Here is a 15,117-nt window from a genome sequence, read left to right as displayed (position 1 = left end):
AACACCGGAAACCTCACAAGTGGCAGACGGGTTTGACGGCAACGCAAGTCACAGGTGACAACGCCTGGTAGCACAATATGGCTGGGACAAACCTTTATGGGCATTCATTTGTTTATTGTTTTTTCAAATGAGTTTTTAAGGAAACCTGGTTATAGGACAGGCTCATTTGTACATAGGCCTTTGTGTGCTGTCTCTCTTGAAAGTTTTCCTACATAGACTTTTACAACAAGAAGTTGAATGCCCCGGACGGACCGCTTTCTGCATTGTTCGCATAGGAACCGAAAGTAAAATGACGCTGTCACGAAATACATAAGGTAGGTGGTGATAATGAAACAAACCTGACAGAGCAACACAGCAAGCCCACACCTGATCAGACGTGTTTTGCTGGTAACGACTGAATGATAACAACCATTTCACTGGAACTTCTAAATATAATAAATGGATACACGGCCATACGAGACAACGCAGGGCAAGGTAAATATACCTCTATTCTTAAGACCGACTGACCTGTGTGATCATTCCTACTCTGGTTTGTCTCATTGAAGGAAAAACATACGTCAAGCTGTCAGCTAGTTTATTTAGTCAACTAAGTGTTTTACCAAAGAAGTGCACCCTGATCATGTAATTATGTAGTCCCCTACTCAAATCCACTTCCTGATTGTTTCATTGTGAAGGAAGTGTCCAACCAATTCACTGTGTTGTTTACAACTGAAACAAACAGGCATAGTTGTGGCTCGGCTAAAACTATTGTTACAAGACATATTACTAAATAATTGGTCATCATAGCACAATCACACATTGCACATTCTCTTTGTACTAGCAGTCCCAATCCAGACACAAATGCATGAGTTACACCTCCACTAAAAACACTAAAGTCTGAAGTATGATTCAACTTTCACTTTCCAGAGCTCCACCATGCCACACAGAGAATACAATGAAGAGTCACGTGACAAGAGGCCACGCAAGGGACCTATCAAACATGTCACTGAGGTATCAGTTATATAATCACTCAATCAATTTAACTGAAGTTACATGTGAGTCATTTTGTGTAATGCCAGGTTCAGCATGGTCCCAGTCCCAGATCTGTAGTTGTTTGCTTTAGCCAATTCTTCTGTCATATTCATTCCATGGCATTTGCTACATTCAGATCTGGAAACCAGGCTACAGCGAGCTCACAGTGGATACAATTTCCCATCATGAACACTAATTAGCTAACTCTGTGACATTTTCAGGAGGAGAAACGACCTTTGAGAAGAATGAGAAGTCCGTCTAGACACAGAATAACTGGTTCGTTTAGGCAGAGGTTTGGAGGAAGATTCAACAGACCACGGTAAGACCTGAGGACATTTCAGGGCAACCTTGTGTAGCCTAAGGTTTGTTCTTGGTCATTTCAACATTTCCACACCTTCACCGACTCACAATACTCTCACTCACTTATTCACGCTTTTTATTTTCTGCTGTTTTCCTTACTGTACAGATTCATAAAGGACGATCATTCATTCCGGAAGCCCCGCTTCAGTTTTGGGTTCCAGAGATACCACTCCTTTACCCCCCGCCCACTGTTTCACTGGAGAGACCAGTCCGGTCCCCCTGTGCCCCCAGGCACACCACAAGACCCATCAGGCCCCAACAGCCAGTACAGTGACCAGAGGAACATGGACAGGAACTCCCCCGCCAAGTCCTCACCTAAAGGACACACCAGTAGGTTTACGCTCATGTTGTGTTTGAGGGGAGTTTTGACCAAATTAATTAACCGGTGGCTACAGGGTAAGCGTATTACCATCTATGCCAACATGAACCAGATCTCTTGGCAGAGTTCATAGTAGGGGCTAGGGCTGCACAATTAATCAGATTCACATCGAAATGTCAATATTGACATGTGAAATATTCTGAAACGCATTTCAGCTGCGTAATGGCCTTTTTTTTTTTTTTTTTTTGATTTTTTTTGTTCTCTTGTGGCTGTTTCCCGCACACACCAAGCCCGCCCCTGTCAATCAAGCAGCGCACTTCCTCTTCCTCGCCGTTAGATAATTATAAATTTGCATGCTGTTCTCTTAGATCAAATGCAGTCAACCGATTGTTCAAAACAAGAACGATGCTGCTTTCTACTTAGCTTCTCAATATATCATCCTATTTCTAGGATTTCAACAGTTCACCCAAGTGTTTTGATCTATATCGCGCGAAAAATCTAATCGCAACATTTGGTTAAAAAAAATCATATTTTACCCATATCGGGCAGCCCTAGTACAGGCAAAAAAATTAATAATATTCCTAAAATACCTAAATCACTTTCCTCGTGTGAACACTAGAGAGCAGTATGAGCAAACAGTGTTCATGTCAACTCAGACAGTGAATATATTAGCTACATTTGGAATGTGTTTTGCTCATCAGTATTCCTGGTGGTTGATAGTCACCAAGCAACAACCTGACAATGTTGCATAATACTGTCTGAACACAGCATTGGTAGATATTATAATGACAGTATTATGTCATCATTCTATACAATGAAATGGCAAAGAATAGTATCCTACTGAAAAAGTGCCAATCATTCCAACCTTCATTAAAAACCAGTGTATTTATGTCACCTCTTATGTAGAATACATAAGATAACAGCTGCTGAGCATCAAATTATAATATCATTTATTTTATACAGTACTCTATTGGGCATATTTTTAAAGGGATACTTTGGGGTTTTGGCAAAGAGGCCCTTTATCTACTTCCCAGGAGCCAGATGAACTCGTGGATAGCATTTTTATCTCTCTGTGTCCAGTATGAAGGAAGTTAGAGGTAGTTTTGAGAGCTAATGCCAACTATCGTTAGCGCATTGACTGGAAGTCTATGGGTATCTGCTAGTATGCTAGTAGATACACATAGACTTCCAGTCATTGCTCTAATGTGAGTTAGCATTGACTCGTGAAACTACATCTAACTTCCTCATTGCCAAAACCCCGAAGTATCCCTTTAAGGACTGTACTGTAAATATTTCTGATCATTAAAGTTCACCTCATCACGTTAGCATTAGTATCATGAAGAAGAAAAGTGGTTTAGTAAGACCGCAATCGATGTGCCTGTAAGTCATCAATTAGTTCTTATGCTTAAGCTCCATTCTCTATCATGTTTGAAAGTGTTTTCTTGAATAACTTTGCATTGCCTGAAGACGACCCAGGTCTTGTTATCTGCAATAGAAACCATCATTTCATCTTTCATCTCCTTGCTTTTGTTTAAATTAGCTGTATCGCTATTCTCAACCGTGGTGGTGGTTTTTCCTCCTGTTTTAGTCAGCTGCAATGTCTCTGCGCAGACTGCAGTACTGTGGAGGGGTGTGGGTGTGGGTGAGTGTGTGAGGAACAGGTTGCTCTATGTGCCTGAGAGATCTGCTATGATGGTGACTCATTTCTATAGTGTGTGTTAGAGATGGAAAACGAGAGAGATATAGCTAAAGAAAACAAGGAGAAAGAGGGAGTGAGGCAGACAGCCAGCTCTGTATACAGGTAATGAACCATAACAAAGCTATCGCCTCACATACCCACACTGCAGTCAAACGTTGCGAGGCAGACTTCGCAAATCACACCCAATGCTGAAAGAATGCTTAACGAAACATGAATTTTAGCCCCTGCATGCTGCCTGTAGACAATAACTCTCCCGCTGATGGCAGATTGCAACCAGAGAGATGGAGATGGGGACGCTTAGTCCTGAATTATACCTGCAGCTAGAGGCACTAATGGGATGTTAGTTTGGCCCTGAGGACACTGGGTAGATTGAGTAGTCCCAGCATCAATCACAGATATTAGAGTTAATTGAGAGATATCAACTGGGCCAATCAAGGATGTTAGAGTTCATCACAGATGTCAGCTGCTGTAGTTTAGCTCTAAGTTATCCCCCATCTGTTCTGAGCTGTTGGTGTGTGTTATGTTGAGTGGGGGCTTGTGTTGTATTGTTGTGTGAAGATGTGGTTTGTCTATGTGATGTTGCAGGTGCTCTCAGGTCTTCTGCAGGCCCCAGCAGAGAGGAGAAGCAGCCTGTGTCGTTCACAGTAAGTCCACATTCCACCACTACTCACAGTCTCGTTTGGGATCTGGGGAGCCTGTGCTGTTTAAAGTAGGGCACACATCCTGTATTTGTTGTCATGCTCCGCTAGTGTATTGTGGTGACTGAACTTGTATATCATTCCCTCTCTTCCAAAACTATGTGTAGGTAGGCCTCTTTCATAAAAATAAAAAAAAAGTTTAGCCAGCAGGCTTTGAGTAGGTTACTTTCTAAATGTAATCCGTTACAGTTACCTGTCCAAAATTCTAATCAACAATATAACTTTTGGATTACCAAAACTCAGTAATGTTATCTGATTACTTTCCCCTTAAGAGGCGCGGGTTCGTGGCTGTCACAGCCACAAAGTCATAAAATCTGATTTTAATCCTAACCTTAAGCACAGTGCTAACCCTAATGCCTAACCCTAACCTTTAAATTAAGACCAAAAAGCACGTTTTTGTTTTCATAAGTTTTTACAATATAGTCAATTTTGAGGTTATGGTTAGGCATTAGTGTTAGCAGTGTAGTTAAGGTTAGGGCTATATTTAAAATCAGATTTTTATGACTTTGTGGCTGTGCCAGCCACTAACCTGGGCGTAATAATTTTGAAGACAAAATTACCATTTGAACGACATCAAGTCGCCATAAATGGATGTTGCATTTTACTTTATGGGATGGTTATGTAGGGTTCTTCTAATCCATCGCTTTCTACTACAGATAATAATATGATTAGGCTATATCTTCACATTAAAAAAACAGTGTACATTTCCAGTCATTCCAATTTATTAAATACTCCTTGATCCTCAAGAATAGGACTTGGAAATGTACACTGATCAAAAATATAAACGTAAAGTGTTGGTCCCATGTTTCATGAGCTGAAATAGAACATTTCTGGGATCTTTTATGTGCAGAAATGTGTTTACATCCCCATTTCTCCTCTGCCAAGATAATCCATCCACCTGACAGGTGTGGCATATCAAGAAGCTGATTGAACAGCATGATCATTACACAGGTGCACCTTGTGCTGGGGACAATAAAAGGCCACTCTAAAATGTGCAGCTTTGTTACACAACACAATGCCACAGATGTCTCAAGTTTTGAGGGAGCGTGCATTTGGCATGCTGACTGCAGGAATGCCCACCAGAGCTCTTGCCAGAGAATTTAATGTTAATTTCTCTACCACACACTGCCTCCAACATTATTTTAGAGAATTTGGCAGTACCTCCAACCAGCCTCACAACCGCAGACCATGTGTATGGCGTCGTGCGGGTGAGCGGTTTGCTGATGTCAATGTTGTGAACAGAGTGCCCTATTGTGGTGGTTGGGTTATGGTATGGTCAGGCATAAGCTACGGACAACAAACACAATTGCATTTTATTGATGGCAATTTGAATGCACAGAGATACCATGATAAGATCCCTGTTCTTCCATGGCCTGCATTCTAACAGACATGTCACCCATTGAGCATGTTTGGGATGCTCTAGATCGATGTGTACAACAGCATGTTCCAATTCCCGCCAATATCCAGAAACTTCTTACAGCCATTGAAGAGGAGTGGGACAACATTCCACAGACCACAATCAACAGCCTGATCTACTCTATGTGAAGGAGATGTGTAGCGTTGCATGAGGCAAATGATGGTCCCACCAGATACTAACTGGTTTTCTGATCCACACGCCTACCTTCCTTTTTAAGGTATCTATGACCAACAGATGCATATCCGTATTCCCAGACATGAAATCCATAGATTACTGCCTAATGAATTTATTTCAATTGACTGATTTCCTTATATGAACTGTAACTCAGTAAAGTCTTTGAAATTGTCGCATGTTGCATTTATGTTTTTGTTCAGTATTGATTAGCCATTGTTTTACCCGATCATATCACAAAAACTAAGGACTAATTAGCCTAATTTATTTTGTCATGGAGGACTGATTGGGCTCATTGCTTCCAGTTGAAAATAAACGGAAGCAAATTGAGTAGTCCCTTATATGTAACTGATTACATATAATCCATTAATCCATGATCCCCCTTGCTTGACTGCTGCTTCAATTTCTCAGAAGTGATATGTACCACACTGGGAGGTATGCACTGCAACAAATGTACTTATATTGAATTTAAGTCTGAGTGAATCTCTTTGCCCATGATGCTCGCTGTCAGAATGTTTATTACACACAGTGTCTTTCAAGGTCCTTCAAATCAAAGATATGAAAGAAAACCTCAAACATTTGAGTAATCTTGGCTAGTCTGCTCGGTAAGATTATTTATATGTGTGTGTGTCCTCCACGCCCCTGGCTATGATGGGAATTGGAAGGACAGAGAGGGCACAGGTGCAGCATAAAGAATGGAATTGAAAGTTGGATGGTCTGACTTAGAGAAAGGAGCAGAGCGAAACATAAGGTTGTCTCCTTCCGTTTTACCATGCTGATGATTCAAACAGAGGCTTTGCTGCCTGCTAACCTTGAGAAGATACAGTAGAGGGGGAGAGAGAGGCTCGTAATGAACTCGACAACAATCAGGTGGGCTCTGAATGGCAAATGTGCTAAGGTCTTAAGGAATACAAAGGGAACACGGACTTCCTGATGGGCCAGGTGGTAAGGGTAGGTAACAACACATCCGCCATGTTGATCCTCAACACGGGTGCCCCTCGGGTGTGTGCTCAGTCCCCTCCTGTACTCCCTGTTCACTCATGACTGTATGGCCAGGCACGACTCCAACACCATCATTAAGTTTGCTGATGACACAACAGTGGTAGGCCTGATCACCGACAACAATAAGAAAGCCTATAAGGAGGAGGTCAGAGACCTGGCTGTTTTTTTGGCATGGGTCCTCAGATCCTCAAAGTTCTACAGCTGCACCATCGAGAGCATCCTGACTGGTTGTATGACTGCTTGGTATGGCAACTGCTCGGCCTCTGACCGCATGGCACTACAGATGGTAGTGCGTACAACCCAGTACATCACTGGGACCAAGCTTCCTGCCATCCAGGACTTCTATACCAGGTGGTGTCAGAGGAAGGCCTTAAAAATGGTCAACGACTCCCGCCACCCTAGTCATAGACTATTCTGTCTGCTACCACACGGCATGTGGTACCGGAGCTCCAAGTGTAGGGCCAAAAGGCTTCTCAAATGCTTCTACCCCCAAGCCATAAGACTCATTAACAGCTAATAAAATGTCTACCCAGACTATTTGCATTGCCCCCCCTCTTTTACACTGCTGCTATTCTCTGTTTATTATCTATGCATAGTCACTTTAACTCTACCTACATGTACATATTACCTCGACTAACCAATGCCTGTACCGGTACCCCCTGTATATAGCCTCACTATTATGTTACTGCTGCTCTTTAATTATTTGTCGCTTTTATTTCTTAATTTTTTACTTATTTTTCACTTCACACGTATTTATCTTAAAACTGCATTGTTGGTTAAGGGCTTGTAAGTTAGCATTTCACTAAGTTCTACACCTGTTGTATTTGGTGCGTGTGACAAATAAAATTTGATTTGAAGTGGTATGTGTCTATTATAGTTGCACACAAGACTGTAAAACTAGAGGTCGAACCAGAAGGAATGCAGAATTTTTAGATTTGAAACAATTTCACTGTTCATAAGTAGTGCTTTGCTTATAACTGCTTGTAACTCTCTCTCCCCTGCGTCTATGTAGGTGGCTCAAAAGAAGGAGCGATCCCACAGCAGAGAGGGAGAAAGAGAGAGGGATAGAGAGCTCCCCTCCACGGTGAGCAGGGCCGCAGCACGAAACCGAACCATCCAACAGAAGAGGAAAGAAATAGAACAGGTATAGTACAGTGAGCTCTTAATATCTAGTATTGTATATCATGTTTCAAATAATTTAGAGGAAGAGTACATTTGAGAAAAACAAATGAGTGAAAGATAAAGGAAGAAGGACTAAGAATATAACATCAGAAGAATACAATAAAGTACATCAGAAAACAACTTTCATCCTGATAACTCAACTGGATTCTAACACGCTAACAGTTGTTTACACATTGCAAGGGAGTTGCTAAGAGAGTTTCTAGCTACTAGCTACCTGCTGTTAGCTAACAAAAATGACAATAAAAAACGGCAAAGGACAGGACAAAAGACAGGAAAACAAGTACCTAAACTTACACAAGCAACAGAAAACAATTCAGACAGAAAACAAGAAAGGTGGGCTTTGTTTACATTAAGAGATGCCTAGCTACAACTAGCAAAGTGAAAACATCTACTGTATCCAGCTGTAATCAACTAAGATGGATACATTTGTGACTAGTTTCAGGAAACTAGATGCATGTCGTGCGTCACTACTTCACAGGAGAGGCATTTGAATGTCGTTTATTTTTTTTAATCAAAATGCATCTTTTGGCACAAATGCCTTCTGGAACGTGAACTTTCATCTGCCTTAAAAACAAATGTGTATGCCATCTGTAAATACAAATAAAATTGTTAAATTACGAGCCTAATTGGGTTAGCCATGGAAAAAAACAGGAACCTTCCCACTAGCTATGATGGGCTGGATATGTCGAGAGATGATTTCGGATTGTGCTTGCCATGTAGCGCGCTTCTGTCTATAACATGAGCTTAGTATGTGTAGGTGATCCTTTCTAAAGTGGCTTTTTTGAAAGATATCATAAAGAACTGCCCAAATGTTGCTAAGGCTCTCCACTTTCTGGAGGACTGAGTTTTGAAATCAGTGGAATCCCCGGGAGAAGCAGAGTATGTAGATCTTTTGTTTTGGCTTTACTTTGGCTTTCCTGTCTGACTAAAGAGAGAACACAGAAGGCTGTTGTATAATACACCTGTCTGGATGACATCTTCAAACTAAGGGCAACCATGGCATCAGTGACAGAAGCAAACATCCATGTATATGGGTAAGAGAGTCTAGCTAGCTACATTTTCAGATATTATACGTTTCTAATTGGTTCGCTAGCTAATGTTACGTGTCTGATCTTTGTAGTAATGTTATTTGTGTCTCAGAGCCATTTGCATTGCCAGTTATAGCATAGTGTTAGCTAGGTTACATTGAACCTAGCTATTAGCTTTAGCTACCTGTAGATTCATGCAGGGTAGTAACTAATGTCATGCAGCCTGTCATTTTTGTGTTTATACTTTTTCACAATGACAATTTTGATGTCGGACGACAATAGAATGCTCATGATGTCACTGCGACAACTGTATACAGACGTGTCGATAGAAGTAGTATAAACCAGCCTTTAGTCTTGAAATCTTTGGTTGTACACTTCCGTACTCATTGTTCAGCACATGGCCTCACGTGAATCCTTAAAGGGATGGGTGTGGCTGAGGCTTAAGTGGGTGTGAACGATGCTGAATGGGTGTAGACAAAGAAGAGCTCTCCAGTAGGTGTCCCAAAACATTCAAGGGCCATTTTCTCAAAAGTAGGGTTACAGGTTTATCAACTTTCAAAGCAGAATTACTTCCCATTTGTTCCTCAACTGCAGTGTATGATATACCATGTTCTAGCTCGGAGTCTCTACTTTTATCCAATGTGAAAAACACAATTTCAAATGTTTCTACGTAAGACCTAATTGAGTTGGTCAGTCACATTTACCCAGCTCAGCAACCTTGCATCAAATATGCAGAAGGTAATGCCAGTGAAGCAGGGAGGAAAAAATATAAAGCAAAGGTTTTAAAAGAGCACCCTGAGAGCAGACTATATGCAACAAAAATACAAAGAAATCATTGTGGAGCTTCTCTTTTTCACAGAACATCCAAATGCTTGACAAACAAACATATTAAAATGTCTGGAAACAAGACAACCCCAAGATTTGATATTAATATATACAGTTGAAGTCGGAAGTTTACATACACTTAGGTTGGAGTCATTAAAACTAGTTTTTCAACCACTCCACAAATTTCTTGTTAACACACTACAGGTTTGGCAAGTCGGTTAGAACATCTACTTTGTGCATGACACGTAATTTTTCCAACATTGTTTACAGACAGATTATTTCACTTATAATTCACTGTTTCACAATTCCAGTGGGTCAGAAGTTTACATACACTAAGTTGACTGTGCCTTTAAACAGCTTGGAAAATTCCAGAAAATGATGTCATGGCTTTAGAAGATTCTGATTGACTCAAATGATGTCAATTAGCCTATTTGAGGTGTACCTGTGGATGCATTTCAAGGCCTACCTTCAAACTCCGTGCCTCTTTGCTTGACATCATGGGAAAAGAAATCAGCCAAGCCCTCAGAAGAAAAATAGTAGACCTCCACAAGTCTGGTTCATCCTTGGGAGCAATTTTCAAACGCCTGACGGTACCACGTTCATCCTTACAAACAATAGTGTGTGAGTATAAACACCATGGGACCACGCAGCCGTCATACCGCTCAGGAAGGAGACGTGTTCTGTCTCCTAGAGATGAACGTACTTTGGTGCAGAAAGTACAAATCAATCCCAGAACAACAGCGAAGGACCTTGTGAAGATGCTGGAGGAAACAGGTACAAAAGTATCTATATCCACAGTAAAACGAGTCCTATATCGACATAATCTGAAATGCCTCTCAGCAAGGAAGAAGCCACTGCTCCAAAACCGCCATAAAAAAGCCAGACTACGGTTTGCAACTGCACATGGGGACAAAGATCGTACTTTTTGGAGAAATGTCCTCTGGTCTGATGAAACAAAAATAGAACTGTTTGGCCATCCCAACCGTGAAGCACGGGGGTGGCAGCATCATTTTCTGGGGTTGCTTTGCTGCAGGAGGGACTGGTGCACTTCACGAAATAGATGGCATCATGAGATAGGAAAATTATGTGGCTATATTGAAGCAACATCTCAAGACATCAGTCCAGGAAGTTAAAGCTTGTTCGCAAATGGGTCTTCCAAATGGACATTGACCTCAAGCATACTTCCAAAGTTGTGGCAAAATGGCTTAAGGACAACAAAGTCAAGGTATTGGAGTGGACATCACATTACCCTGACCTCAATCATATAGAAAATTTGTGGGGAGAACTGAAAAAGTGTGTGTGAACAAGGAGGCCTCCAAACCTGACTCAGTTACACCAGCTCTGTCAGGAGGAATGGGCCAAAATTCATGCTTGTGGAAGTCTACCTGAAGTCTACCTGAAATGTTTGACTCAAGTTAAACAATTTAAAGGCAATGCTACCAAATACTAATTGAGTGTTTGTGAACTTCTGGCCCACTGGGAATGTGAAGAAGGAAATAAAAGCTGAAATAAATTATTCTCTCTACTATTATTCTGACATTTTACCTTCTTAAAATAAAGTGGTGATCCTAACTGACCTAAGACAGGGACTTTTTACTAGGATTAAATGGTGGGAATTGTGAAAACTGAGTTTAAATGTACTTGGCTAAGGTGTATGTGAACTTCCGACTTTAACTGTATATATCATTTTTGTGCAAAATATTGAATAGAGTAATGTTACCAATTGCACTATATGGATGTGAGGTTTGGGGTCCAACCTGTAATAACGATTAAAAGCATTGGGAGAAAATTCTGCAGAATTCTGTATTAAGATTTATCAAAAATAACAAAAATGAAGTACCAAATAATGCATGCAGAGTGGAACTCAGACTACCTTTTAATTGTAAGTATAAAGAAAATGACACAACATTTTTGCACCGTTTGAAATTAAGCCCCAAAACATCCTTACAATTCAAAGCACTGAAAATCCAAGAGCGGAACTCTGAAAAGAGACCCCTGTGTCAGCTATTAAAAACACTAAGCAACACTAGTTTCCAAACACACAGGGAAATCTATCAAATTCTTACAGAAATTTAAACTATTTGACAAATTGGAAAAATGTAACAAAAACAGAAAAAAAACGAAATCACTATTTGGCCCTCAAAAGATAATAGAAATTGGCAGAATGTCTCTATTCTGTCAGAAATACAAAACTGAGACAGATCCTGACCAAATACCACCAATTGGCTATAGAAAAAGGGAGACACAAAAAAACATGGCTACCCAAAGTGGGGCATCTATGTGGTCACTGCACAACAGGGGAGGTAGAGACAGAGAAACACTGATTCCTCTACTGTAAGAAATACTCCCAAATAAGATTCTTTTTTTCAAGAAATATCTCAATCAAACCCTAACTTCTCTGCATTTACTAACGACATAAAGCTGGGAATTATTCTGGGTGAGGGAGAAACCACAAATATTACTGCCATATATGTATATGATTGCCATAATAGCCTGAGGGACATCCCACAACAATTCATTCCCTGAAGTATTTACATTGTATATAACTTACAAGTAATACATAGTGTAACCATCATTCATGTTTGTTTATTTATTAGCAGTTGTTTCTTTTTATAATCGTATTTTTATTTAATTACATGTGTGACTGAAGATTACACAATACAACAGCAGTAGTGTTGTACATGTATACATGATTATATATGTACTATTATTACTACTGAAATGAACTGTATTTCACTATCTTCATTGCATTGTACTGTATTTACTGAAATGCTGTACCACTATACCGCTTTGGCAATATCTACAAATTGTATTTCATGCCAATAAAGCAATTTGAACTTTGAGAGAGAGAGAGAGAGAGAGAGAAAGAAGAGAAGAGAGAAAGAAAGAAAGAAAGAAAGAACGAGAGAGGGGGGGGGGGGCGAGGAGGGGTATGAGAGCGAGGGGAAATAGAGGGAGAGAAAGGAGAGAGAGAAAGAGAGAGGGGGGTTGTGGAAAGGGAGATTTGATAACTGCAGTGCCAAAACTAATTGAGGAACATTGCGCCAGAGACACCTCTAATTTATTATAATTTTTTCTTCATTGTAGCAACTGAATCAGTTGAATAGGATATCATTCATGATTAGAGCCAATACATGGTGAGGTTGTAATCTGCTCGTACATCCCTGGGTAGTTTACCTGTAATCACTCGCAGATGGAACTTCTGTTATTGTCAGGTTGTTTGTCCAGGTCTTTTAATCAGAAATCATAATGAGTCATCACATGCGCACGGTTCTGTTTTCTTTGAATAGCTTTTGATACACGTACTTTAATAGATACGTCACAGTCAATGTGACAGAACATCACATGAAGTGTTGCCAGTGGGAGGTGTGTTGTGTTGTCTCCATCCACTCGACTGATGAGAAGGTATCTCTCGCTCTTCACTCTCCATGGTTACTGGAGATGGTAGGCTCTGTGAGAGAGTAGTCTCAAAACAGGTAGCTGATACACCCATCCTTCAAAGATCCACACAGTGCACTTTCATGGTGTGTACTGTCATGTGAACAGCTGTCTGTGTGTGTGCTGCTGCCCTGGACTGCTAATCCACTCAGTGGTAATGGCATACACATGACGAGACCTCTCGCCCCAAGCATCTCTCCCAGAACTCTCTCAATCCCTGTCTTTCCATCCTCTTTTCCTCTCTTGCTTTCCATCCTCTCTTCACTCTCTCTTCACACCCGCTCTCTCTCCATCCTCTCTCTCTTCAGCCCAGCTTCTCCCCCTTGCTCTTCCCCTCTCTCCTGCTCTCTCCCGCTCTTCATCTCTCTCTCTCTCTACCCCCTTTCTCCCCCTCCATCTTTTGTTTGCCTTGCTCCTCCTGTGTCTGAAGGCTCATATCTGCAGCATTCCTCTGGTATTAGAGTGAGCTGAGGTATCTTTAGACCAATCTGTGCTATGCTCCTCACTGGAACAGGAGCCACAATGCAAAGAAAAACATATTTCATGGCACATGAGTTAAGTGTTTGTCGTGCTGGTGTACAATTAGGATTGTGACACAGCTTAATGTGGTTTAGAAGATAATGTGGTTTAGGAGATGCGTGTACAGGTTTGTGTTTTAGGACTGTGATGCACAGTTTAAATGTGATGGTGAAAAAGCTGACTGTCTGTGTGTTATGCAGGTGTACCGTCAGGACTGTGACACGTTTGGTGTGGTGGTGAAGATGCTGATAGCCAAAGACCCCTCCCTGGAGCAGCCCATCCAGTCGTCTCTACAGGAGAACCTCAGGGAGATTGGCCTGCGCTGTGTAGAGGCCATGCAAGAGTTCATTGAGGAGTATGACTCTAGGGAACCATCCACAGTGATACGCACACACGCACCTTTGTCTTAACCTGTGTAAGTGGCTGGCTTGTCTACCAAAACACTGATTGTGGCGTATACATGCTGATTGGGTAATGATTGTAATATTGGGTATGTAAACTCGTGAGCTGGTCTGTCCTTGGTCAGTCAGGCCAAAGTCACTCCTGGTGCTCAGCCTTCTGGAAGCTCTGACTGCTACTGAAACTCAATTTATGTTTGTCAACTTTCAATATTGCTCTTGACAATGTGATGTAAGATATAGCTATTGCACTTGTGCATCCTACCAAAGTGTAGTTCATGAATTCCAAGCCCTGTATTATATTGAAATGTTGTATTTTTATTGAAAATGTATTTATGACATGATTAATACATGAGCTATAATATTTTTATATACTATGTTGATATACAAGGGTGATTTCTTCCAATACAGAGCAAGTTTCTATTTACACAACCTTTTTGGATATTCTCGGTGCATTAAAATCTGTTCTTGAAAATTAGGTCTCTCTGTGTTTGATTCAGTCTTGTAATGTCTCATGCTGCTGCTCCCTACACTCCCTGATCTACAAATCACCCTGATCTACAAATCACCATTATACACAAATCACCCTTATTCACAAATCACCATTATACACAAATCACCATTATACACAAATCACCCTTATTCACAAATCACCCTTATACACAAAACACCCTGACCTGCAAAACACCCTGACCTGCAAAACACCCTGATACACAAATCGACCTTATACACATGTCACCCTGCTCTACAAATCACCCTTGTACACAGATCACCCTGATCTACAAATCACCTTTACACAAATCACCCTGATCTACAAATCACCCTGATCTACAAAACACCCTTATACACAAAACACACTGATCTACAAATCACCCTGATCTACAAAACACCCTTATACACAAATCACCCTGATCTACTAAACACCCTGATACACAAATCACCCTGATCAAACAAAACACCCTTCTACACAAATCACCCTGATACACAAATCACCCTGATCTACAAAACCCCCTCATACACATATCACCCTGACCTACAAATCACCCTGAT

The 15,117-nt window shown here is 40.9% G+C and overlaps 1 protein-coding gene across 2 annotated transcripts; it reads left to right on the top strand.

The window, feature by feature from the left end:
- On the top strand, positions 1 to 14,542 carry LOC106566641 (uncharacterized). Of its 2 annotated transcripts, none has more exons than XM_014134861.3 (7): positions 1 to 474; positions 907 to 990; positions 1,233 to 1,330; positions 1,478 to 1,701; positions 3,975 to 4,033; positions 7,690 to 7,821; positions 13,870 to 14,542. In XM_014134861.3, exons 1-7 carry the CDS (start codon positions 439 to 441, stop codon positions 14,077 to 14,079), a joined length of 843 nt encoding a protein of 280 aa, XP_013990336.3. In that variant the 5' UTR covers positions 1 to 438; the 3' UTR covers positions 14,080 to 14,542. The 2 variants fall into 2 exon arrangements, with proteins under 2 accessions (XP_013990336.3, XP_013990337.3); XM_014134862.3 differs by having other exon boundaries at positions 28 to 314.
- The last annotated feature ends 575 nt before the right edge of the window (positions 14,543 to 15,117 follow it).

The sequence above is a fragment of the Salmo salar genome, chromosome 13 (assembly GCF_965601325.2).
Source record: "Salmo salar chromosome 13, fSalSal1, whole genome shotgun sequence".
In the NCBI taxonomy this organism is placed as follows: Eukaryota; Metazoa; Chordata; class Actinopteri; order Salmoniformes; family Salmonidae; genus Salmo; species Salmo salar.
The sequence above is the reverse complement of the archived record's forward strand: the minus strand, read 5'-3'. Positions and strand labels throughout refer to the sequence as shown.